This window comes from Panulirus ornatus, chromosome 1 (assembly GCF_036320965.1).
Source record: "Panulirus ornatus isolate Po-2019 chromosome 1, ASM3632096v1, whole genome shotgun sequence".
NCBI classification, from domain to species: Eukaryota; Metazoa; Arthropoda; class Malacostraca; order Decapoda; family Palinuridae; genus Panulirus; species Panulirus ornatus.
Genome location: NC_092224.1, coordinates 63,839,523 through 63,867,382, shown reverse-complemented (window position 1 = coordinate 63,867,382; position 27,860 = coordinate 63,839,523). Strand labels below are relative to the sequence as shown.

The 27,860-nt window shown below is 44.5% G+C and overlaps 1 protein-coding gene and 1 long non-coding RNA gene across 2 annotated transcripts in view; both read right to left on the bottom strand.

The window, feature by feature from the left end:
* LOC139749174 (uncharacterized) overlaps positions 1 to 27,534 on the bottom strand; it is a 346,908-nt gene extending 319,374 nt beyond the window's left edge. The window contains exon 1 of the long non-coding RNA XR_011712896.1: positions 26,624 to 27,534. This is a non-coding gene — a long non-coding RNA (uncharacterized lncRNA). The remainder of the gene's footprint in view (positions 1 to 26,623) is intronic.
* On the bottom strand, positions 1,429 to 2,340 carry LOC139749520 (uncharacterized). The gene has a single exon (XM_071663893.1). The coding sequence runs from the start codon at positions 2,338 to 2,340 to the stop codon at positions 1,429 to 1,431; it is 912 nt and encodes a 303-aa protein (XP_071519994.1).
* Positions 27,535 to 27,860: the final 326 nt, after the last annotated feature.

Genomic DNA, 27,860 nt, shown 5'->3' with positions numbered 1-27,860 from the left:
GATATGTGAAAGGAATCCATGAAAACCCATTTGACAGTCTCTCAGAAACAACGAAAATAACAGAAGCATCGGCGGTCAGCTGATGGAGCACACGTTGGTGGAGAGACTGGCAATGTTGGGAAAAAATGAATGTGGTTAAAGAGTCAAGTCTATCAGAGGGTCAAAGGTTACGGTAGAAGGGGGGAAGGGGGGCGGTCCGGTACTGCCACAGCCTGAGCACTTCCTCTCACTGGTAGCAGAGGAAGACGACACCCCGGCTACACACCAGACAACTGACACCCAGTGTTTACATACGACCCTGGGGCACGGAGACTCACTTGTAAAAAAAAAAAAAATTAATGGTAGTAACGTAAAAGCAACTTAAATGGGATTGTACGTGGGGCTTCTGCAGCTACAAGGGTGCGCTGCATTATCTGTATTCATTCCTGACGATGTAATTATACGAAAGCGTTTGACACCAGATTTTCAGTTTCTTGGACAATCACATGTTTACCAAATGGCGTCCTAGCTTCGTCTTTTCGATGTATATCAACTGACTGTTATATTTCTCTCTTGTGTCTCCCCTGATGATGTGATTATTACACGAAAGTGCACTTGGGAACTTTTCGTGTTTCATTTTCCCCGTGGACTCATAGGAATATATATATATATATATATATATATATATATATATATATATATATATATATATATATATATATATATATTTATACTCAACGACAGACCCTTTGTAGTTAATCCGGGGTTTCACTTTGACACGAGAAGGATAACCTGGAAAGTTCAAACGAGCCCCAAGGGAAGGGTTGGGGAAAGAGAGTCGAGGCAGAGGAGGACTGCGGAGGTGGCGGACCTGCAGGTGGTAGTCCGAGTCCTGCAGACTGATTGGTTTGACGAGGTGTCACGAAGCCCCTAGAAGCCCGGCAGCACTGGAGGCCTTGTTCTAAGGCCAGCGTGCGATGAAGCAAGTCGGACCCTTATAGATGGTGATATGTGTAGATAGTGACATGTGTAACCTGACATTGTGAACAAGGGCATATTGCCCACCTATGCATGTCCACGGCTCTGTCGGCCTGACCCACGTACATACACTCACTACACATACAGTGGACATTAGCACAATGCGTTACCCACTGGTAATAGCCTTCAACGATACACATACGGCGAGTTACGCACCAGGTAACCTACACACCCGAAGAACTACATACCTGGTAGGCTACAGGCCTGGAAAACTACATATCTGTTAGGCTACACACCTGGTGAGCAACATACCTGGCGAGTCAGACACCTGGTAAGCTACACACCCGAGCTACAAAACCTGGTAAGCTACACATCTGGTGAGTGACAGCAACAGGTGGGCTAAGGATCTTGTATAGGGGGTCAGGGTGGCTAGTTATCTTCAAGGATGCTGTGGCTCGCACGCAGGTCCAATTAGGCAGGTGAGCGGCCACCAGGGCTAACGTGTAGGCAGGATGCAAGTGGGTGGCTGCTTGGGCTGGCGAGTAAACTGCCACCTGGGTAGGTGGGTGGCCAAAATGGTAAGTGTATGGCCAACCAGGGCAGCTGGGTAGTAGTAAGTAGCCACCAGGGCAGCTGGGTAGTAGTAAGTAGCCACCAGGGCAGCTGGGTAGTAGTAAGTAGCCACCAGGGCAGCTGGGTAGTAGTAAGTAGCCACCAGGGCAGCTGGGTAGTAGTAAGTAGCCACCAGGGCAGCTGGGTAGTAGTAAGTAGCCACCAGGGCAGCTGGGTAGTATTAAGCAGCCACCAGGGCAGCTGGGTAGTAGTAAGTAGCCACCAGGGCAGCTGGGTAGTAGTAAGTAGCCACCAGGGCAGCTGGGTAGTAGTAAGTAGCCACCAGGGCAGCTGGGTAGTAGTAAGTAGCCACCAGGGCAGCTGGGTAGTAGTAAGTAGCCACCAGGGCAGCTGGGTAGTAGTAAGTAGCCACCAGGGCAGCTGGGTAGTGGTAAGTAGCCACCAGGGCAGCTGGGTAGTAGTAAGTAGCCACCAGGGCAGCTGGGTAGTAGTAAGTGGTAACCAGGGCAGCTGGGTAGTAGTAAGTAGCCACCAGGGCAGCTGGGTAGTAGTAAGTAGTAACCAGGGCAGCTGGGTAGTAGTAAGTAGCAACCAGGGCAGCTGGGTAGTAGTAAGTAGCCACCAGGGCAGCTGGGTAGTAGCAAGTAGCCACCAGGGCAGCTGGGTAGTAGTAAGTCGCCACCAGGGCAGCTGGGTAGTAGTAAGTAGCCAGCGGGGCAGCTCGGTAGCAGTAAGTAGCCACCAGGGCAGCTGGGTAGTAGTAAGTAGCCACCAGGGCAGCTGGGTAGCAGTAAGTAGCCACCAGGGCATGCGAGAGGCCACTAGGGAAAGTGAGGTGGTAAACTCTGACAACAATGACCCACTTCTCTCCACCTTACTAACTGAAGAATTAATATCCCCAGTAATCAGATTTGGGGCTCCTTCCTGGCCGCTTTAATCAAGAGGCGGGCCATCAGGGCGAGGGGCTGGGAGCTCAGTGGGCATTAGGTTCTCTGGTCTTCTACCAGCCTACCAGAAAGTACCAGCTGGAAGGTCTTACTAATTAACGAACCTTATGGAAAACTTAAGCATGAAACCTGGTGGTCTTTTAAGGTTAAAGATGGTTTCAATGTATGATATTTTCTGAAGCAAATTGTCTTCGTAAAAAGAAATATACTCTCGTGTTATCTTGTAAGACTCGCAGAAGGATAAATGAAGATAGGGAAGTAAAACGTGTACTTAATCGCGAATGATAGATAAGATACGTGATCGACTGAAAGTTTAACTCAGACCTCAACATCTAAGAACACAGTAACGTAGGGTTACATGACTATCAACGCACCAGTGAAACCCTCACTCTTACCACTACACTCATGACTTCACTCATTATTATCATCATACCAGTTCCTCCCTCACTCTTGCCACTGTACCACACCCGGCATAAGATACCACTCCCAGCACACCTGTACTATGCACTATGCCACATCCAGCACACTGTATCACATAAAGCACACTGTATCACACCAACAGCACACTGTACCACACCTAGCACACTGTACCACATCCAGCACACCGCACCACACCCAGCACACTGTACCACATCCAGCACACTGTACCACATCCAGCACACTGTACCACATCCAGCACACCGCACCACACCCAGCACACTGTACCACATACAGTACACACTAATACATCCAGAACGCTGTCTTACAACCTGTATACTGTAGCAAAACCAGCACACTGTGCTATAACCAGTAAAGTCGATATTGAAAAAAAAAAAATATACATATATTTTTTTCTTTCTTTCAAACTATTCGCCATTTCCCGCGTTAGCGAGGTAGCGTTAAGAACAGAGAACTGGGCCTTTGAGGGAATATCCTCGAGGGTGACGTCCTCTACAGGAAGGCCGGGAGGCAGATGGGAGCACCATTCTCTGGGCCGGGTATCACCACTTGATCACACGACAAACCGGAGATGTGAACGACAGGAGAGCCATGGAAGATCACGTCATTAATCTAGATTTATATGACAGTCACTTGATAACACAGAGGAAAGAAGGAGGGATCGAACTGTTATTGTCTGACTCCTGAGAGAGAGAGAGAGAGAGAGAGAGAGAGAGAGAGAGAGAGAGAGAGAGAGAGAGAGAGAGAGAGAGAGAGAGAGAGAGGCTTTGATACTGCACCTCATAATGAAGTTACCAGTCAATGTGAGGAATCAAGGATAATATGACGTGGTTGGCGGACTGATCAATCAGATGAGAACTGTGATCAACAGATGATAGTTCGTCGAGGAAGGAAGGAAATGAATGCCAGAAGAATCGTTCCTGGATCTTCTTCCGTACTGATTACATACCAGAGACAATAATCAGGAACCCCTTTCCTATGTTAACACCAGTGTTCCTTGTGTTACCCAAGACCTCTTTCCAGAAGCTGCTGTAGCTCCAAGGTTGCGCTACATCCAGTAGCAAGGAAATGACCATATGTCTGGAGATAATACAAACCTAATGGCAAGAACTAGTGATGTGAAAGACTGTAAAACATTGCAGGGGCAATCCAGATGCCCCAACAGCTAAACTGAATGGGTGCTTAACGAAGCTTGAACCAAATTAAAGGTCACGACCCAAGGATTGGGAAGGGATCAAAGTGACCTTAAGGAGACGAACGTTATCTGAGGAGAGTTTGAGATACAAGATAGAGAGGAAGACCTTCGAATATTGAGAACGATCACTTAATTATCTGATATATACACACTGGGAGAAATGTCTGAGCACTAGATGCGTTCCTGGCAACCAGAAGAATTGCATCCAGGTTTATGAATGGATATTCTTATGCGAGACCCAAACATGAATTTGGTTTATCTTCGTCTGCTTCAAAGCTGGGACGAAGAAGACGAGAATAAATGGAAAAATAGAAATGTAGTGCGTGCTAAGAATATATATATATATATATATATATATATATATATATATATATATATATATATATATATATATATATATATATATATGCAAGACTTTTGGAGAGAGGGGCAAGTATGCAGTAGAAGAGAGGGCTTAGGAAGCGAGTCAGTTATTGTTCGCTCATGATGCAGCGCTGGTGGCTGATTCGGGTGAGAAACTGCAGAAGCTGTTGACTGAGTTTGGTAAAGTATGTGAAACAAAAAAGCTGAGAGTAAATGTGAATAAGAGCAAGCTTATTAGGTTCAATAGGGTTGAGGGACAAGTCAAATGGGAAGTGAGTTTGAATGGAGAAAAACTGGAGGAATGGAAGTGTTTTAGATATCTAGGAGTGGATTTGGCAGTGGATGGAGCCATGGAAGCGGAAGCGAGTTACAGGGTGGGGGAGGGGTTGAAGGGTCTGGGAGCGTTGAAGAATGTGTGGAAGACGAGAACTTTATCTCGGAAAGCAAAAATGGGTATGTTTGAAGGAACAGTGGTTCCAACAATGTTATATGGTTGCGAGGCGTGGGCTATACATAGAGTTGTGCAGAGGAGGGTGGATGTGCTGGAAATGAGATGTTTGAGGACAACATGTGGTGTGAGGTGGTTTGATCGAGTAAGTATTGTGTGTCAGAGGTGGAGGGAACGAGAAGTGGGAGACCAAATTGGAGGTGTAAGGATGAAGTGAAAAAGATTTTGAACGATCGGGGCCTGAACATACTGGAGGGTGAAAGGCGCGCAAGGATAGAGTGAATTGGAACGATGTGGTATACCGGGGTCGACGTGCTGTCAATGTATTGAACTAGGGCATGTGAAGTGTCTGGGGTAAATAGTGGAAAGTTTTGTTGGGCCTGGCTCTGGAAAGGGAGCTGTGGTTTCGGTGCGTTATACATGACAGCTAGAGACTGAGCGTGAACGAATGAGGCCTTTTGTCCTTTCCTAGCACTACCTTGCGAAGGGAGGGGAATGCTATTTCATGAGTGGCGGGGTGGCGACGAGAATGAATAAAGGCAGTAAGTATGAATTATGTTCAGGTGTATATATGTATATGTCTGTGTATGTATATGTATGTACACGTTGAAATGTATAGGTATGTATATGTGCATGTGTGGACGTGTATGTATATACACGTGTATGTGGGTGTGTTGGGCCATTCTTTCGTCTGTCTCCTTGCATTACCTCGCTAACGCGGGAGACAGTGACAAAGTATATTAGAAATATAAATGAAATATATATATATATATATATATATATATATATATATATATATATATATATATATATATATATATTCCTGGGGACAGGGGACAAAGTATATCCTATGTGTCGCAGATGGAGACAAGAGAAGCAGGTGCAAGGGCCGAAAACCCTCCCATTCTTGTATTTTAAATTCTTAAGATAGAACATAAGAGGGAGCCAAGCGAGGAGTGCTCATCCTCCTCAACGGCTCAGGTTAGGGTGTTGAAATGTGTGTATGGCTGTAACAAAGGTAGAAAGAGAGGATAGATATAGTACACTCTGTTTATTTGGGCCCGCCGTTAAAAATCGACAACCGATATCGTATTCCTAGTTTGCTCTATGCTCTATACGGGGCCCTGGGCATAAGCCCACTGCTCATGAACCGGTCTCAACTCTTTTAAGATTATTGTTATAATTTATTGAGAAATGAGGGAGGGAGTTAATATTCAAGAGCCAAATTCGTAATCATTAACAAGAAAACAAATGTAATCACACAGTAAACATGCTTATTAAAAGTGTGAAAAATTGTGTATCGCGTATGGGAATAGCGTCGCAAAATATATCCCACTTACACATGAACAATTAACTTGTTTTTCATTATCATTCTTAAGAAACAGAGAGCGTATATGTTTGTAAATGGTGAACTGTTATTTGTGAAATCAAAGCCATAGCTATGAAGCAAGGGTAAGCAAAAACAGTTATTAACTTCCGGGAAAAATCATATGCTAATGTCAAGAGACAGTTGAACGACAGGTGACAGTTGATGGCTACGCTCAGTATAAGGCCCTGCAGCTGGAAGCATCGTCTCGTCCGAAAACATTCCAATGGCATTACTTAGCAGTTTAATGGTCATAAGTATATTTTTTCTTTCGTAGAACTCTACTGTCTACATAATTTTTACATTTAGAAACATTTGTTTTAAAAATGAATATCAGACGTCATCAATTATGTCGTTTCTGCATCTTTTGTCCATCCTATTCCTAAAAAGGATTTCGAACAAATCGCGGTACAAGATATCAGTTGTCGATTTCTAACGACGTATCCGAATAAACATAGTATAGTATGTTCGAAGAAAGGAACATGGATGTTCTGGCTCTTAGAGAAACAAAGCTCAAAGGTAATGGGGAAGAACAGTTCAAAAATGTCTTAGGGGCAAACTCAAGGGTTAGTGTGACGGGCGAGAACAAAGGGAGTGGTAGATCTATAGTGAAAAAAAAGTGTAAGGATATAAAAGCCTCATAAAAATGTAGGTTAAAAATGGATGACGAGAGATGGGTGACTGCTGGTGTTATGCACCCGGCCACAAGAAGAACAATACAATGAGGAAAGTGTTTTGGGAGCAGTGAGTATATGTTACCCATTGTGATGGGAGGAGGGTATCAATGAGCCACATGGGGGTGGGTATTCAGTAAGACCAACAGAAGTAAACAGCTTTTGGAGCGTGAGTGCTCATAAAGGGCTAGTGACCGGGAATAAGTGGTTTAAACAGAGGGACATAAATAAGTGTACGATAAAGGGCTAGTGACCGGGAATAAACAGAGGGACATAAATAAGTGTACGTGGGTGAGTAAGAAAGATGGTTAGCGTGAATTACTGTACCACATGCTAACTGATGGGCGTACAAAGGAGAGACGCTTGTATATGAATGTACAGAAAGGGGCACGTAGAGGGATGCTTGATCGTTACCTGGTGGAGGCAAAGGTGAAAATTTGTGAGCTTACTTACTTACTAAACTGGAATATATAGAGTGGAGGGAAAAGTTTATGAGTGGTCGAGGCCTGAATGTACAGAGTAAAAGGCGTACACCGCACCGAGTAAACTGGAGCGACTTGGTCTACAGAGGAACGACGTGTTGTCAGTGGAATGAGCCAGTGCGTGTGAAGCAGCCGGGGAAACCATGGAACGGTCTGTGAGGCCTGGCTGTGGACTGAGGGCTGTGGTTTCGGTGCATTACACATAACAGATAAGGAGCCGATGTAAGCAAATGAAGCCTTTTCTTCTAGTGTCTCTGAGCTGCTTCGCTACCACGCGAAATTGCGAACAAATATGGGAAAAAAATATAGAGATTGACAAGATAGGTTAATAAAGACACACGGACAGATAGATAAAAGAAAGCAGAAAGACAGATAGATATATAGAAAGATCGACAGACAGAAAATGGATAGATAAACAGATAAGATAGAGAAATAGAGACAGCTCAATATGTAGAGAGATGGGCATGTAAATGCAGAGATAGACAGAGACACCAATAGATTGACACATACAGGACATCTTGATGCAGTTACCATTTGCACATGCTGTAAATCCACTTAGATGCTCTTATTGTATTATCCTGCGTCAATCTGGCATGCCCACCGCCTCCTCCATGTGCACACTCAGGTCAAAGCCACACACACACACACACACACACATACACACACAGAATTCCCAGTTAAATTTGTGAAAATCTTGAGTTTGACTGAGCCTATGCTGACACTGCTGATCCAGTAGACCCTCAGCAGCTTGGAAACATGAAGTCTTTCTCCACCACTCACTGCCTTCTTAGCTTCCTAGACTTCATTCACCTGAATTCAGAGAAGCGCAAAACCTCGGTGGCACAGTCGCTGGCTTCACCCAGGCTTTCGACTTGGTAAATCATAACATCACTCATCAGGAAGACAGCCGTCAGCCAGGGACTACGAGGCTGTCTCGTCTCGTGAATGGCGGACTTCTTGACCGGGCGACACCAAACCGTCCGCTTTAGGGGAGCCAAATCGATATCACTATCCAATAACATGTGGTATACTACAGGGCACCGAGATGGGGCCGCTCTGCTTCCTCATCCTTATCAGTGATGGCCTGAGGGACAGGAACCATCACTGGAGCTACGTAGACGACTCCATCTTTGGCGTCACTATCAACAGCAACTCTCCCGACTTCAGCATATCAACAACCTTCAGGAGTGGACTACGGCCGATGACATCACCGTTAACCACACCAATACTGTGACGACACACTTCAACTAACATCACACTGGGCCCTGACATCCTCTGAGTGGCCAGAGACTCCCAAACGTTTTGGTATCACAATAGACGACGGTATAAACTGGAACACTTATGTCGGCGCGATTATCAAATCTTCCTCATACCGTCTGTACCTTCTCCGCCGATTGAAATCACTCGGCGTCTTGCCAACTGAGCTCTGAAATGTCTATACCATCTTCAGTCTACCTTAGTTCATTTACGCTCCTTCCCCAGCCTGGTCCTCCTCACTATGACCTACAAAGAGGAACCAGCTAGAAAAAAAAGTGCGGAAAAGGGCATTTACCAAGAGGACATCTGTTAGCTGAACCTGTCCACCCTCAGCAACCCACTCCGGGAGCTTCACACGGCAGTACCTTACCCCGGAATAGACACCTCCTATCCCACGACGCCCCCTCCACCACGGACCACCAGTCGTCACCATAATCCACTTGTTCCAATCACAGATTGTACAGACATATATAATAACGATCCTACGCCTACCTACTGTGAACGTCATAATCTATAAAAAGTGCAGAGCTAAGAAAGTGAACAGCTTAGTTTTCTGTCGGTGAGACAAGGTGGTATGTCAACTACTGTATTACTGTATGTTAACCACTGTACTGCTTTAATTAGTCATTACAATGTTTAACCAAGTGCATATGGTATAAACCAGACTATCTAAATATTACTGTATATCTGTCATGGTGACTATCTATAGGTACCTCACTCGTGTGGTGAAGTGAGGATATATCCAGCCCACCTTGATCATAAACTTTTATGATTAGTTAACCAGTAATCATCATGACCTTCCACTTTTGTAATATCTGGAATACCTCAACTGTGTATTTTCAGTCAAATGGCCGCCAAAGTCCAATAAACAGTTATCTAAATAATCATTTATTCTTTTAAACACACACACACACACACACACACACACATACAGGCGCGCCGCGTCTTCATTGGTCGTGAGTCACTGCCTTTTCAGTTCCATGGATTCGTGCCTGAAATCATTATTGTTGTTACATATCAACATAACGTGTTCGAGTAATATATGTCCCCTTCTGTGCTGTTCTTGAACGTCGCGTTAAGTTCAGTTTGCTCTTCCCACCGTCTGCCACTCCTGCCCTTCCCACCGTCTGCCACTCCTGCCCTTCCCACCGTCTGCCACTGGCAACAGATACTCACAAGAAACACACAGTCGTTAATGACGCTTGTGATGTCCCTTCCCATCTGTTGGATCTACTGCCACTGCTGAATATTTTCACGCCACTTAACATTATTACCTGATCCAGCACCCTGCATCCTGCACTCCAGAAAACTGGAGTGACATACCACACATTTTCTCACTTTTTTCCCCCCCCCTCAGAAATCATCCACTCGTGTCAATACCGTGCTGCGAAAAGTTAAAAATCTGATCCATTAGTGATACAGCTAAGACCTCATCCGTCGGTGATGAATGGTAAAACCTGATCCCTTAGATGACTGAGAGACTGGGGTCATGCAGGCATCACTCCTCAGCTTCTCTCAGGCTGACTGCTCTTGGTATTTAGAAATAGTTTATCTATAGTCTTGCATGATCAACAAGAACAATAGAAATACAACTAAGGATTTACGTTACTCTCAGGATCCTCCCAAGATGGTCACTTCCTCAACACGGTAGTCAACTCCTCACTCACACACACACTCACTCACTCGCTAATTAAAGAAGAGGTGACATCTGATGTATCTGTCCTATACTCGTTGATACTGCCACCCTCCACAAGCTGATATACCCACCCTCGACCACCTGATATACCCGCCCTCGAACACCTGATATACCCGCCCTCTACCACCTGATATACCCACCTCCACCAACTCATATATCCTTCCTTTACCATATTATATACCCACCCTCCACTATCTGATATACCCACCCTCCACCACCTGATATACCCACCCTCCACCACCTGATATACCCACCCTCCACCACCTGCTAAAACCCACCCTCCATCAGCTGATATACCCACCCTCAACCAGCTGATATACCAGCCCTCCACCACCTGATATACCCACCCTCTAACAGCTCATACCCACCCTCCACCAGCTGATATACCCACCCTCCACCAGCTGATATACCCACCCTCCACCACCTGATATACCAGCCCTCCATCACCTGATATACCCGCCCTCTACCACCTGATATAACCACCTCCACCAACTCATATATCCATCCTTTACCATATTATATACCCACCCTCCACTATCTGATATACCCACCCTCCACCACCTGATATACCATCCCTCCACTACCTGATATACCAGCCCTCCACCACCTGATATACCCAACCTCCACCATCTGATATACCCATCCTCCACCACGTAATATACCCACCCTCCACCATCTGATATACCCATCCTCTACCACCTGATATACCCACCCTCTACCACGTGATATACCCACCCTCTACCACGTGATATACCCACCCTCCACCACTGATATACCAGCCCTCCACCACCTGATATACCCATCCTCCATCAGCTGATATACCCATCCTCCACCACGTCATATACTCACCCTCCACCATCTGATATACCCACCCTCTACCACGTGATATACCCACCATCCACCACCTGATATACCCACCCTCCACAAGCTGATATACCCGCCCTCCACGACCTGATATACCCACCCTCCACCACCTGATATACCCACCCTCCACAAGCTGATATACCCGCCCTCCACCACCTGATATACCCACCCTCCACCATCTGATATACCCACCCTCTACCACGTGAAATACCCACCCTCCACCACCTGATATACCAGCCCTCCACCACCTGATATACCAGCCCTCCACCACCTGATATATTCACCCTCCACCATCTGATATACCCACCCTCTACCACGTAATATACCCGCCCTCCACCACCTGATATACCCACCCTCCACCATCTGATATACCCACCCTCTACCACGTGATATACCCACCCTCCACCACCTGATATACCAGCCCTCCACCACCTCATATACCAGCCCTCCACCACCTGATATACCCACCCTCCACCATCTGATATACCCACCCTCTACCACCTGATATACCCGCCCTCCACCACCTGATATACCCGCCCTCCACCACCTGATATACCAGCCCTCCACCACCTGATATACCCACCCTCCACCACCAGATATACCCACCCTCCACCACCTGATATACCAGCCCTCCACCACCTGATATACCCACCGTCCACCACCTGATATACCAGCCCTCCACCACCTGATATACCCACCCTCCACCATCTGATATACCCACCCTCCACCATCTGATATACCCACCCTCTACCACGTGATATACCCACCCTCCACCACCTGATATACCAGCCCTCCACCACCTCATATACCAGCCCTCCACCACCTGTTATACCCACCCTCCACCATCTGATATACCCACCCTCTACCACGTGATATACCCGCCCTCCACCACCTGATATACCCGCCCTCCACCACCTGATATACCAGCCCTCCACCACCAGATATACCCACCCTCCACCACCAGATATACCCACCCTCCACCACCTGATATACCAGCCCTCCACCACCACCTATCCTGCCTTTGTAAAGACCATCAAATCGTCCGCTAATGTGTTACAAAGACGTTACCTTCGGTAGCAGGCGTCCCTCACAGAGGCATTAGCAGACCATTCATGGCTCCTCTCCCTCATCACATCAGCTACTTTGATCTCTGTTAGAGCAAGCGTGTGGTCGCCTGACGTATGTGTGTGTGTGTGTGTGTGTGTGTGTGTGTGTGTGTGTGTGTGACATGTGCGATCCCCGTTGCGCTCTCTCTCTCTCTCTCTCTCTCTCTCTCTCTCTCTCTCTCTCTCACACACACACACACACACACACCAAAAGGTTCAGCATCAAAGTCTTGACGTTCTGTCCCTGTTCATGGTGGACAACCATTCCTAACCCGCTATAAACGACAGGAAATCTCATTTTCGATGTTTTTTTTTTGTTTTTTTTGGCGCACTCGTCTACTCTTTACAGTCCTTTTTTTTTTTTTTAAAGGTTTCCTTTGATCAACGTTACTTGAATATTTCGTGAGTGAGACTCTTGTGAAGTCATTTATTTCTCGTACTTGTAAAGATTCACGAAAAACGAAAGTGTCCAACAGCTGTGACACATTTTCGTCACAGGATTCAACCGATGAGAAACGCGTCTAAATTTAGCTCCTCCCCCGCTACAAGAGTCTATCCTCACTACGGAGGTGATGACTGTGTGTGTTTCCGACACGTAATCATTTCATTCATTCCTCCTCCTCCCTCCCTCCCTTCTCTTCTCTACATATCAAAACACTTCCGCATCACCGTTATCCCCTGCCCTAGACCTACTTTCCTCTATGCCAATAAATAAGTTACACAAGATATCTTTCTATATTTATCTTCCCTTCAATCGGCTTATCATTCATAAGCTTTCTTTCTCCTCGTCATTGTCGACCCTTCCTTCACGAAGGTTCGAAGCGTCTCGAAGCTATTCTCACCTCGTATCTCACGCATAATAGTGCAATACACTGCTTAATTACCACTGTGTCCCACTGCATTCTAATCTGTTTATCTCACGTGCAAGGGAAAATGTGCAACTCTGCCACCAATTTGCAAATCTTAAACATGAAATTCCTACACTTCAATATCGAACGCATCATTCAAACACAGCGTACACAACCCACTGGCGTCTGCGTGAGCTGCGAGAGTCTGTGTGCATAACTGCGTATCTTCAAGAGTTTCAGTGCACAGAATCTACAGCAGTGCTGCAGGGAGATGTATTAAGCCTTTTTTATGTCGGATAACTCAGGAGACCTGATCATTCCACCCTAAATCTTACCCCAAAATATCATTCCGTCATTTGTCCTTCCTGGGAACTAAATACCTTCATCGAAGTCATGGAATCTTCGCATGGCTACACAGCAGAATTATGAGTGACCCAAAGAAAACACATATACTTGAATCTGAAGGAAACTTTTTTTTATATATATAATTTCCCACAAAGTCAGTCAGCGTTTCTACGGGACGCTTCATCGCGAAATAGGTAAACCCCAATTTCATTTCTCGTCACCGATTACACTTTCTACAACCTAACCATCATTACATATGGTGGTTAAGTAGTCTCCAGCTGAACCATCCTTCAAGTCGTTACAACCAATCACAACTCGACTTCACATAAAGGTAACCCAGCTTCACGTGCAGGTAATTCAGCTTCGCATGCAGGGAAATCCGATGAAGGCAATGTAATCCTCACATGAAAGGCATTCAACCTTATGGGATGACACTCCAACGTGCCGTGCAAGGTAACTGTATCTCTAATCAAGGTAATCTAACCCCACATGGAGGTAATCTAACCTCATATGAAGGTAATCCGTTACACTTACTTCTCTATTTACCAATAAATGATATAGTTACCCATTATTCTTATTCAGTTTTCTTTGAGAAATTGTATAGAAACTGCAAGAAGGCCAAGGTCAAACCTCTCTCTCAGGAATGGCCATAAGAGGAAAGTGTAATACAAAGCTGTTGGTACATGTATAATGTAATCAGGACATACATCTCAGTCATTTCAAACCCTTATGTTAAATAATTGAGGCCAGTGAATATGCCAGAGTGATTAAGTAAAGTAATACAGAGAGATATCTATGTATCAAGGGTAAATGGTATTACTTTACGAGAGAGCCCTGTTAATTTTGCTATATAAATATATTTCTATAGATTTTTTTCTATGTTTGGTATTTGACCAACTTGAGAAGAAGGGGAAATTAGAAAAATCATTACGGTCGTCAGCTGTCAGAGATGTTAGCCAGATTGTAAGGGAGTCTGTGTCTAGCCCAAATCTCTCTGTTAACAGAAGTCATTATTTCAGAGTTATCTGTTTTAATAGGCCTATAGGCTGATTATACACCCCTTAATGTAAGGGTTGGAGACAGAACGCTAACAAATCCAACCTTAGGTGAAGGTAATCCATCCTCAGGTGAAGGTGATCCAACCTCATGTGAAGGTAATCCAACCTCAAAGAAAACTAGTTTAATCTCACATTTAGGCAATCTACTCTCATGTAAAGGTAACCCAATCTCACGTAAAGGCAACCCAACCTCACGTGAAGGTAATCCAAACTTAAAATGGGTAATCCAATCTCATGTGAAGGTAATTCAGCCCAGGGAGAAAGTAATCTATCTTCACTTGAAAATAATCAACCTTACTTGGAGGTAATCCAACCCCACTTGAAGGTAGTCGAACCTAATGCGAAGGTAATCCAACTTCACTGGAGGTGTAATCCGACCTAATATGAAGGTAATCCAACCTCACCTCAAAGTAATCAAACTCGTCCTTAGCTCAGAAACCTGTTGAGGGGCCACTGAAAAAGTTTGTCTGGTTGAGTGGTGGTATTTCCACCACCTGAGGGCGAGTATGCCTTGTCTGGTCATGTTGGTACGACTGGGGCGAAGATGGTAACGTAAACTGGGACAAATTGCGCTAAACATAAGAAGAAACATGTAATTATGAGCATATTTTTTTTTGAAGACCAGAATCTACTCAAAACCTGGAATTAATGAACTCGCTATTTGTGAAACGTTACGGGGAGGTAAGGTAAAACGAACAGCCACTGTCGTCTGGCGGGAACACACACACACACACACACACACACACACACACACACACTTCCAGTCCCTTATCATTATGGATCATGTTTCTATATCACTCTAAAACATTCAACAAAGTATACGAGAATTGCCTGTGGATGACATCAGTAAGGGTGACTGTATACCTCCATTAGGGTGAGGCTGGCAAACCTAGGGTGAGACTTGGAACTCCTAGGGTGAAGACAGTGCGACTCTCTCGCTCTGTGTTTAACGACCCCCACCACCCACCTCCTCCCTCCTCTCTCTCTCTCTCTCTCTCTCTCTCTCTCTCTCTCTCTCTCTCTCTCTCTCTCGTTCAGCGACTTAACGGTGAGTGGGAGTCGATCGGCAAGATTCAGATGGGAATCTGGTTATCTGGTTATTGAATTGAAGATCTGGGAACAAGGAGCGTAGGGTACGCGATCATGGACGGCTCGTAAGCGTACACAGATGATCACATTAGGTGTTCACAGATGATCAGATTAGGTGTTCACAGATGATCACATTAGGTGTTCACATATCACAATAGTCATCACATGTCAAACGTCACATAAGTGATCAAACATACCAGAAAAATGAACACCAATGGAACATGGATGATCACAGCTGAGACATAAGTAATCACACATGAGACGGGAGTGATCACAAATGTAAAATTAATGATCACAGTAGAGACAACTGTTATCACATGCGAGGGAAGTGATCACAAATGGAAGAACGACGATACAAGCTGTAAGACATTTCAGAGACCCTGACAGCAACACAAACATGGAGAAGCGCCAGGAAGGCTCAGCAGCGACACACACATCTCCCGAGAACGCCCACCTCACTCCCTAGACCTACACCAACACAGTGGAATTCTTACCAATTCCCAATCCTTAACTCACTCTGGAATAACCTTGGGTTCCACGGACCCTCAAAGCACTAAGGGAACCCCAAACCAACCATCGACGCATACAATAAACAGTGCTAGAGAGTGGATGTGAGCAAATGAAGCAGTTCTTCATCTAAATCCTGTCGCAGTCTCATTAACTCTGAAAATGGCGAACATGTATGATGTATACTGTATATAAGAATCAGTACCTACTCTCTGTATTTCTCTCATACTCTTATATTTCTATTCCTTTTTACGTTTTCAAGTGACGAAGCTTGGACTGCTGCCTGTCCTGTTTTATAAGGACTAACAACCACAGACGACAGGCATCAATCTTCCTGTTCCTTCGTCTGAATCTGTGCACGACTGCAGGAGAGGATCTTCCCTCCCAGAGTACCGACACAATAAGACGTCTCAGTTCGTCAGTGGTGCTTCAAAAGTCCTTGGGATTAGCAGCTGTGAGGATTCTCCGCGAACTCGACGAGAGCCAATCAAGAATCGAAGCATCGGTCCTCCAGATGAGATGCCCTCTTGAAGTATGGCAGTCACACTCATGCGTACAGATCTACTCCGGGAAGAATGTAGTAGGAAAAAAAAAAATGTCTATTCTTTTTAATGACATTAACCACAAAACATGTTTCAGTTGTCTCGGATGAGATCAATTCAGTTCGAGGCCCAGCTACTAGAAGAGGTGATGTTCAGTTCCTCCTGTCACACGGGGATGAATCACAGCATCTAAACCTCTAAGAAAGGTTCAAATTCGAAACATGATAGAGTCTGAGAGGATTATGAAGGGACTCGGGAGAGGGAGGGTCGATGGAGAGAAAGGGAGATTGAAAGCTTTGTTGATGGCTTTGAAGTTCAGCAGATGATGCTCAGGAAAACCTATTTCATATTAGATAAGCCAGAGAATAACCAGTGTTCACTTCCGTGTGTTGTGTAACTAATGAGCATTACATCAACGCGTCTCAGATATACATATAGAGCCAATATACACACTATCTTCCTCCTTATAATCTAAGATCCTCCATAAAGACTTGTTTCACCTCCCATTAGAAACTTCATATTTACGACCATGTTAAGTTATCGAGGTACAACTTTAAGCAACAGGTCTTTTTTTTCCCCTGACCACACACACGGAGAGTCGAGAAATAACCTGAAGACCGCTCATGAACATGTGGCCCTGGAGAGGTACTCCGCCAGACAGGGGTAAAGCCAAGGACGACAAGCCGTCCAGAGGTATTTGTCCAAGGAGTAGCAGAGACGTCTGGCACAGGGGTGAGCATGAGGTGTGGCGGGGTCGGAGCTGGCTCCTCCTAGCCCCGCGGGACACAAAGGCAGACGATTACGTAAGAAGCTAACGTATGGTATGTCAAATGTGAGGGGCCTGTTCTGCCAACCTGTGCAGTGTGTAGAACACTGTTTCTTTTCGATATTCACCTATAATATTAACTGATGAGATCTGGAAGAAATCTTCAACCAAGCACTCAATGCTTCTGAAGAGTTCTCCGTAGAATTAACTCTCATGAGGCAGTCGATATACGTCAGCTGTTCAATTATCGGCAATTTTCCTTTATATTTATCGGTCTTTTATTATAAGTCTTTTATATTCGTTAAATACATTCCCAATTTTAAGGGAGTGGTTGAGGCGCAGACAACCTCCGAACATTTCATACATCATGAACCAACCTTCTTCAGTGTGTCCACCTGACACATGGAATTCACACTTGCGAAAGAGTTTGTCGTTGCTTTCTCACTATGTAGAGTTAACTTGACTCGTCAGGTGACACTGACTTCTCCATCCACAACACGTCCATGAATGCAGTTCTACCACGAGACCTGATCCCCAATCGTCCCTCTCACAACTGAAGTAGCCATTCATCCCTAAAAGTAATTCCCTCACTGCATCTGTCTCCTCTACTGATAGTGTTTACAACCACTGTGACGTCTTTGTTCTCCAGGTAACAATTATTTTATATAAGACAATGCAATTCTCCTCCTCTTACACTGGTACTACTGAGAAGGGATTCTCCTGACTGAAGCAGTACTGGTGTACTAGCCAGAGGCGGCGATACAGTATTGAGTTCATCATGATCCAAGGGAACGTGAGAGGTTCCTAGCTTGCTTATCCTTCTCGCGTGTGATGTGTACGTACGTGGCACGATGCCGGGCGCGGTGATCCTGAAGCTGACGCGGTGTCTCGAAAGGAGCCTATCCTCACGACCTGTTCTTTCTTCCCAAGCCGCTAGCTGGTCATTCAACAGGTGTGAACTAGTCATGTAACGGTGCTGGCTGGGCTTAATGACATGGAGGAGGAGTCCCACACACCACACAGTGACCTAAGTTCATCATTTCAGGTGTTTGTTAGAATCAAGCGATTGGACCCAGCTGGGCAGGTCACCAAGAGGAAACCGGAGTGCTGCAGTTAATGCTCTGTTAAGTATAAGGGGAACCTTCGCTAATGGAAGCAATGTTCGGTAATAATCTACATTTACATGCCAAATGAAAATCAACTGGATTTAAAGGAGAAAACACATACACACACACACACACACACACACACACACACACAACACACACACACAGATGACGCGACCAGTTTCCAAAATTAGTCTGATACACTGATGAAGAAGTTCAGCCTGAGTTAATGTAACGAGGATATGACCATCTAGCAGGGTACGAGCTGCAGGAATGTGTGTGTGTGAAAGAGACTCGGGAGTCGACATGTCGTCAGAGGCCCACCTTAAAACGGTTATGGAGGTCAACTGTTTACCAGCAAATACAAGAAATGCATTCAAGTTTATGGATTAGGAGATAGTCAGCAAGGTGTTCACATCCCAAATAGGATCCAAATTAGGACATGCCTCTTAAGATTGGTCACAGTACCTAAAGAAGCACAGAGCTAATATAGAAGGCCCACAAGGTAGCAACAAAGATGGTACCAGAGTTAAGAATGCTGAGTCTCAGGGAAAGGCTAAAGGCCTTACACGTGTCCATCTCTGAAAAGAGAAGAGTGATAGGTGATCTGATGACAGCCTTTAAGCTTTTAGAACAATGCTGAAGCAGAGAGTGAACAGTTCTTCGAGAGATATAGGGATAGAACAACCAAAGGACATAACATGAAATTAAGCAAAAGACTAGTTAAACATGGTGTGCAGTATTTTCAAAGTAAGAAAATAGCGAATGAGAAGTACAAGATGAACAAAGACATAGTTGTATAATAGCAGTTCAAGAGATTGGGTTCCACGAATGTAAAACTCCACCTGGTATGCTATAAATAGGTAATTACACATATGCTCGCGCACTCACTCACTTATGTGAGAGAAAATACAGTTTTAGGGAAGAGAAGTCCAGCGTCACGAACCTACTAGACCTTTATGACAGGGTAAGCTCAGTCTATTAGAAAGCCTCTGACACTGTCTCGCATTCGAGGTTGAGAAGCCAGAGCTACAGGCAGGTATAGGGTACAAACTCCCTCCCTAACATCAGGTGGAAGGCATATTCTCAAGTAGGTTAATGATACAAGAAGCGTGCCGCAGGGCTCAGTCTTGGGCCCACGGCTGTTTGTGGTGTATATAAATGACTTGTCTGAAGCATGAGACTCTTACTTCAGCAAGATGATGCCAAGGTAACGAGAGAGAAATAAAGAATGAAAACTATTACTTCAGCTTACAGGGTGACCTGGACAAACTCCAAAAATGGTATGATAAATGGCTGATGAGATTCAATCCAAGAAAATGTAACGTAGGGAGAACACCCTACTGTAAGTTCTACTTAGGAAGAAATAAGCTACAGGAATCGCAGTACGTAATATGTCGCAAGAGCTACACATCAGGAGAACTGTGAAAGAAGTAAACTGTGTACTAAGAAATAATGAAACTGCCTTTACGTATATGGATAAGGAAACGTTTAGTAAGCTATTCACAACATACATTAGATCGAATCTGGCTTACGAATCTCAGGTCTGGTCTTGGCACCTGAAGTTGCACAAATGACGGAGTCTAGAGAAGAGCGACCAAGATGGTTCCTGAATTAAATGAGCCGAGCTGCAATGAGAGGCTGAAGGATACTTACAGTCCACCATGGAAGAGACAAGAGAGAGGGTTGACCTCTAGCCATAAAGTTCCTAAATCAACTCGACAACGTGAAACAGTTCACGAACCGCAGCACCAGAGTCATGAAGCAGAGAAAGAGGCTGGTGAAGAAGGACGTAAAGAAATATTGGTTCCGTGTAGTAGTGGCGGATAGTGGGAATGGTCTAAGCAAGAAGACAGTGAATACAGGCAGCTTCCAAATTAAAAGTACTTTGATGGTGTAAAAAGTACAGTACACGAGACGGACCCCACGAGTGTAAAGTTTCCTCTCCGTGATATAGAAATAGGTAATTACACAAACTGAAAACATATGATAAACCAAATGGAAAAAGAGAGATCACGAACGCTTGAGTTTGACCTCGTAAGATGGAGGCGAGATGGGAAACATGACTCAAGGATGATATAAAATCATGGCAAAGGTTCAAGGCTGATCAAGGAATTTGAGAATAGAAAACAGAGTTCTACGATCGGAATGCACACGACACTTATGAAAAGTTCTGTGAAATCTACAAAGATGGAGTGAGAACATGGGTGCCATTGGATGTACGTAGGCAAGAATGATTGAGGAACAATGAGAGAAGTGTTTCAATAAAAAAAGAAGAAGATATAGGTCAAGTACGCTGACGTAACCTAACTTTATCAGGTTAACGGATTCGGAAAGATCTGCTAACGATGACGAGGAAAAAGAAAAAAGAATCATGATGGAAAATGACACCGATGTCCCACCATCAGCAAAATAAGTCTTAAAAAGACAACGAAAATGACAGAAAAAGCCCTCCCTATCAAAACACCTTGACCCATATAAGGCTTAAGATCCTCTTGAAGTGCTGAATGTGGAGAGGCACTTGCTAGGCCGCTCGAAATATTGCTCGATGAATCGCAAGAAGAAGAAGAAGGTGCAGTGCTAAAGGAGTGCAAGAAGGCACATGTCATGCTTGTCTTCAAGGAATGTGGTCAAGAACGTGCGCTGAATTACAGACTACAGTGAAAAACACTGGAAATCATCATTACAAAACAAAACAATTACTGATGGCAAAGGCGAAAGTAACGAACTGGGAGGCAACAGCAAGACTCGCTTACAATTAGGTGTGGGGACGGAGGAGGAGGAGGCCGCCCTGTCGGCTGGAAGGCAGGCGTGGGCGGCAGCATGGAGCACGACCCAGCAGGAAAGCTCGTGTACCAATGACGGTCTAAATCTCAGAATGTTCAGGTCAGCCAGTCAGACTTGTACTTCTCAAAGTTCTGCTCGTTGAGCGCAGACGCGGCCGGCCAGGGCGATGCGTCGCGTCCCTCGATGTTCCTTAATGCAAATGCTAATGGCATCCGGAAAAACACAACAGTAGACAAACTGCAAGTCGTACCATAACCATACTTGCTGTTCCGTCTAATTTTGTGTTACTGCGGTGATAATAGAAACAAAGCGGACCGCTTACGTAGCTACATTGTGGGAGGCCAATGACCAGGGTGTGACAACGTACGTAAGGGATCGTTTTTCTTTTTTTTTTTTCTGTGGTAGAGAGACTGTCTGACGAATTTACTTCTACAGTGAATTAAAGCGGGCCATCCCCTCTCATATTATAACACTAAACGAGTATCATGCTGTTCGGTACACCGGCAACACTGCTGCAGTTTACATCCCACCCGACACATGCGCAGAACAGCTCCACTTCACATTGAATCATTCAATATAGTCAACTGACATCGTTCCGCTTCCATATCTTGGGTGACCTCAATCACCACTTGACTGTGACTCGGTTTGTCCGACGCCTGACGCCCAGGAAACCGTGAACGTACCAACCAGAGAGAATGTGACCTTGGATAATGGGATACCACAGGGCGGAGTTTTAACTCCGGTTCTGTTCAACATGCTGACCGAGGCACTTGTGAAGACCATCTCCTCACCTGAACACACCCAACGTAAGTGTTTGTTACCTGTGGGGTCCAAACCCTGGCCAGCACACCGTCTACTCTTAAATCATAAGAAAAGGTCCTGATCTGAGACTATAAACATCTATTTCAAAGTCAAACGGTTTAGTACTAAGGATCCAGCAACACACCTACGAGTGCAAGATATAAATCTTTATCAGGTACCATATTAGAAACATTTAGAGGTATGGCCTGACAGGAGGAGAAATACTGAAAATCAAAGAGAGGAAAGAACAGCAAACAGGACGAGTCTGATGAGAGAGTAACACGACTGAGGCCAACTACCGGGTTATCACGACGCACTATACTCACGCTGGGACGTCTGTTAGTGACTATCCCTAACCACCAGTTAAGTCACGTTACCGAAGTGTAAGGTAAAATCTCTTCGAGGCTTTATAAAGTACATCAATGAAAAGATACACACCTCAACCCCACAAGGTCAAGAATTTAGGCTCACTTCTTTCCTGACAATTAAGAGCTATAAGGATAGTTAAGATACTGAAGTTATATAATGGGTACGTCTTACAGAAGCTACTGGCGCCCGTCCTTCCCGGGTGGACGCAGGTGTAGCATGACGAGGAGTGGATGACAGCAGTGTACAACAGTCTCAGATGCTTGGAAGTTTACACCCACCTACGCGACGCAGGACCGGATCTCCTCCCACCTCTAGGAGTTTCCCCTGACCCCCTCTCCCTGGGCCTCAACTGTTGCTGACCCATCGCTATTCCAGCCACCCACCAGTAAATCTCTATCGCATCCATTACGGTTAGAATCACTTGCTCTACCTACCACACACCATAACATTCCTCCAAACTCTGTAGTTTATTCTGCAGAGTTGTGTGGACCCACAGTCCCCGTATGTTGCTGCATCTTTATGCCCTCCTCTTGCCTCCTTAGTCTGTAGAGTAACTAACAAAGTTTCCACACTACAGGCGGGTCTTACTAGCCACCAAGACGTCTCCTGAATATGTTAAGGCTCGTAGTCATATAATTGTGATACAAACAAATTCAAACGACGCTACTGAAGCTTCGAAACAGCCTAAGTTAATTTGATTATGAAGATAATTTTACTAATTCGTAATGTACAGTTGCTGGGTAGATGGGTTAGCCTTAACTCTGTTCCCAGCCATGCAAGTCTATACGAGAGGGAGACTGCTGACAAATACGACAAACAAGGAACACTCCAAAAGACGAGCGAAGACCAAACCCTAGCGAGCTTGAACCAATATGAAACACTAGGATGTCGGCCTGGAGTCGTCGTCGTCTGCTTCAACCTGTGGCACACAAACCTCTGCAAATTCTCACCTTCGGCCGCCTGGTATAAGGCCGTTAATGATAACCAACCACTAACCCCTGGCGACAGGACGACCAAGGTTGAGGAGCGCCCACACAGCCAGGGTTACCACTGTGCTTGGGGAGTTGAGGCTGATCATCCCGTGGAAGGGTACGAAGAATAGAAACGGAAGCCATACTGGTAGGACACTTCCTAAAGGATTAGCGAAACTGATCTTATCGTGCTCAGTCTCACGTATTATCCGTATTATATTTGTCTCTAAAATTACTTGCTTTCATTTTCATCTTTTTTTACCATTCTGCTTCGCACATGATCTAAATGAAGGTCCTGCATGATGCAACCGTAAAAAAACTGTAACAGTGGAATGGTAAAGTGTGAGCGAATGTGGCCTTTTCTGTCTGTTCCTGGCGCTGGCTCGCTGGAGGGGGGATGCTATTTCGAGTGTGGCGGGGAGGCGACGATAATGGATAAAGGCAGCAAGTATAAATATGTACATGTGTACATATGTATAGGTCTGTGTATGTATATGTGCATGTGTGGGCGTTTATGTATATACATGGGTATATGGGTGGGTTTGGGCCATTCCTCGTCTGTTTCCATGCGCTACCTCGCTAACGCCGGAGACGGCGGGTCAGTATAACAATAATATACATGTGTATATATATACATACATATATATATATATATATATATATATATATATATATATATATATATATATACACTGGGCCATAAGAGTTTGGAAGCTCGTACATAGTATGCTTGTCAATGAGCTGGCAACACTGTAGGGGGGGGTGGGGTACGTGGAACACAGTAGTGACATGAACCGTTAAACAGATGGCCACCAATAAAGCAATCAAATTGCTCTCGCAGATAGATAGATCTGGTGGTATGCTTTGTATAATTGATAACGATCAGACATGTAAAAAAAAACATCCATGAATGTTAATAAACGTAATATTTCCAGGTGTTGCCGAGATCTGTTGTTGTACAACAGCTTGGGCAGTCATCACGTAATCATTATGTTAGCTGACTCTTTGTTAGCAAGGCCATGCAGGGTTCTGTATACCACATAGTTACATATAAATACAGCAACCGTGTCAAAGAGCTGCAAGACCTTACAAGTGACGCGATTGAAGTTGGTGAATTCCGACGTACGGTCATTAGACATATCTACACCTTACAACAGGGAAAACATAACATCACTTAAGAAGTACCTTCAAACTAACGTTACAATAACGATGTTATACAATGACCACAGTGGAATATGTCACATTAACGCCATCTCAACCACACTTGATTGTACGTTTTGTGAGAGTAGAGGGAGGGAGGAGGAGACGTTGCAAAGGAGGGAAGGAGGGAGGGATGGAAAGAGGGAAGAAGGGAGCGATAGTGATGGCACATTTTCAAGAACGATTCTATATCTCGTGTTGATCTGCACGGTATGAAATTTGCCGAATGGGAGTTTGGAGTGCACTTACGTGTTTCACTTACGTGTTGGGGGGGGGGGGATTGCAGGAAACATGGGGAGGTGGGGAATAGGGGTAAAAGACGCGAGTGTCTAGGTCACAAGACATGACATTTGCTTATAATGCGTCATCTGACATTGTTAATTCGTGATGACTGACAGCTGCTGTACGACAACAGCAGTTCTTAGCAACACCACGAAAATATTACGTTCATTAACTTTTTTTTTTTTTTTTTACAAGCCTGATCGTTATCAATTATACATTACATTCTACTGTGGCCCAGGTACACAAAAGCTTCTATCTTGTTCCATCAACTGGATGAAGTGCGCGCGCAGATTCCTCGTTTCCGGCGCACAATAACTTTTAACATTTCTAAAAAGTCATTCTACCATTGTAAATATCTTGAACATGTTCGAATTGTTATCAGCAGTTAAGTGCAACGATGTTTAAAAAGCACAGCATTCATCGTATTTTCTCGAGACATCAAGAAAAAAAAAAGATTCAGATGCCAGATGTCGCCGGACTAAATAACCCGGATCCCCGCTCTACTACACACTATCAACCTGAGATTTTGTAGGAGTTCAAATGATGATAACTGCCAAGTATCGTGTTATGTGAACTTGGGGAAGCAATTCTGAACGTATGTGAACAACGCGATCTCCGAGCATAGCGGAGGAAAGTGAAACTAAAACAATGACGCGATGGGTCGTTACGTCCACGGTGGAAATTAATAACGGTCATGACAAGCCTAGCTTCAACTACGTACATCAGCAGTGTGTCATGCTTTAAATGTCTGATGTGTGGGTGGTTTAGATGGCTATGGTTATCTAGATTGTCCTGTAATGTGAGGTTGAATCACTGACTACTAGGCTGCGTTCCTGACATAATAAGCGCGTCTTCCGAAGATGCAAGTTTGCTCGGTCGTGGTATACAAATTCCCCTACCATATAGCCCAGGAGATACGGTGGGTTTACCCTGCTAAAACGTAGTTTAATAAAGCAAACTTGGTAATGTCTACTCTTGCATTTTCAATTTTAACTAAAAATCCGACAAACTGTGATATCACGAGACAATGTAATCAATTTGCATGAGCAGAAACGACATTAGGACCTAACTCGAACTATAAGAACCTTGAGTTCCCCAGAAGATAACGAGGGCATTGAAACATCAGTTGTAGTAGGGTGGGAATAAGTAAGATGAATACAGTAAAATGAATAGAGATATTGACAGTCCAAAACTAAACAAAGGTAGGAATAATGTAACAATGAAACCTAACGTACTCAAAACGTGCGTAAACCTAAGCATAACGTACGCAACCTAACCTAACCTAGGCATAACGTACGCAACCTAACCTAACTTAACGTAGGACAAAGTACACAACCTAACCTAACCTAGGCATAACGTACGCAACCTAACCTAGGCATAACGTACGCAACCTAACCTAGGCATAACGTACGCAACCTAACCTAACTTAACGTAGGACAAAGTACACAACCTAACCTAACCTAGGCAAAACGTACACAACCTAACCAGACCCAACCTAGGCTCCCACAAACAAGAAACAATCCATGCCTAATCTAGGAGTAAAACAATTACGTTAACCTAACCATATTGTACCAAGAAAAACTTACCTTATTTCAGTGGACACCAATCTCCAGCCGTGTGCCTAACTTTTGCTCCGTCAATTTCAACAACTGCACCAACTCGTCGATTTCAACAACTGCACCAACTCCGTCAATCTTATCTTTCTAGCAACAATGAGACACACTAGTCCCTCGAGTCAAAAGCTCTATCAAACGACCACAATAATCCAAGTCCTTTACGGCATGCATAAACGCGTCTCTGTGGTGTTGATAGGTACTAGAGAACGATTGTTTCTAGAGAGAAATGATGCTCTTGCAAAAAGGATGGCTTACGTCCACTACGAATAACATACTTCTAGTCACTGACAAGTGTTTTTGCGATTGACCTGCGACTTAACGCATATATCGGACGCATGGGTGTCAGACTTGACGAGAGGGAGTGAGGGTAAGGGAGGGTGTTCTCTCCACTTGATCGTACTTACAACAGTAAAGCTTAAATCCTCGTCCTCACTTCCTCAACGCAAACACGATCAACGAAATCACTACAGAAAAAGACACTCGATCGCCGGTTGGCTGCTCGTCTGAGGTACTCGTCACTCCAGGCGAACGCGTAGGAGAGTGGATGAGCTAGGCAAGTCACAGCGCCACCTCTACTACCACCTCACCTCAACTGTTGAACATCGTCACAAGTTTGCAACCCATTTTGTTACCGTATATCTCCATCGTCCTAAGGAGCTTACGTAACTGTCACAATCTGGTAACCTATCGATCACACGTCACACAGGCGGAAAACACTTTGGAAAAAAAATGGATTATTCATGTTTGTTTCTTTACGGATTTTACAGATGCATGCCGATAATACGAACTTTTGCACTAAACCACGACCTAAAAACGGTCGTTGCTGTAATTTTTCATTCATTTATCTGCTCGTTCTTTGGTAAGTTAGAACCATATGGAAAGGGAAAGCCTGACGAGGGAGTTTGCCCCTTGATGTTTCTCGATGGCTAGGAAGGCAGTTTGCAGTTACCAATTTCCATCCCAAAGTAATTTTGTTTCTAATATATATATATATATATATATATATATATATATATATATATATATATATATATATATATATATATATATATATGTAACCATTAAGATAACTGGCGCAAAGGGAATCATGCTTAAATCAAATAGACCAATGTCCTACGGCTATCATTACGCCGCGTGACTCAGTAAAACATTTGTCATATTTATTTTTTTAGCATTCACGAAAATCTGAGTTTTAATATCCCTAATA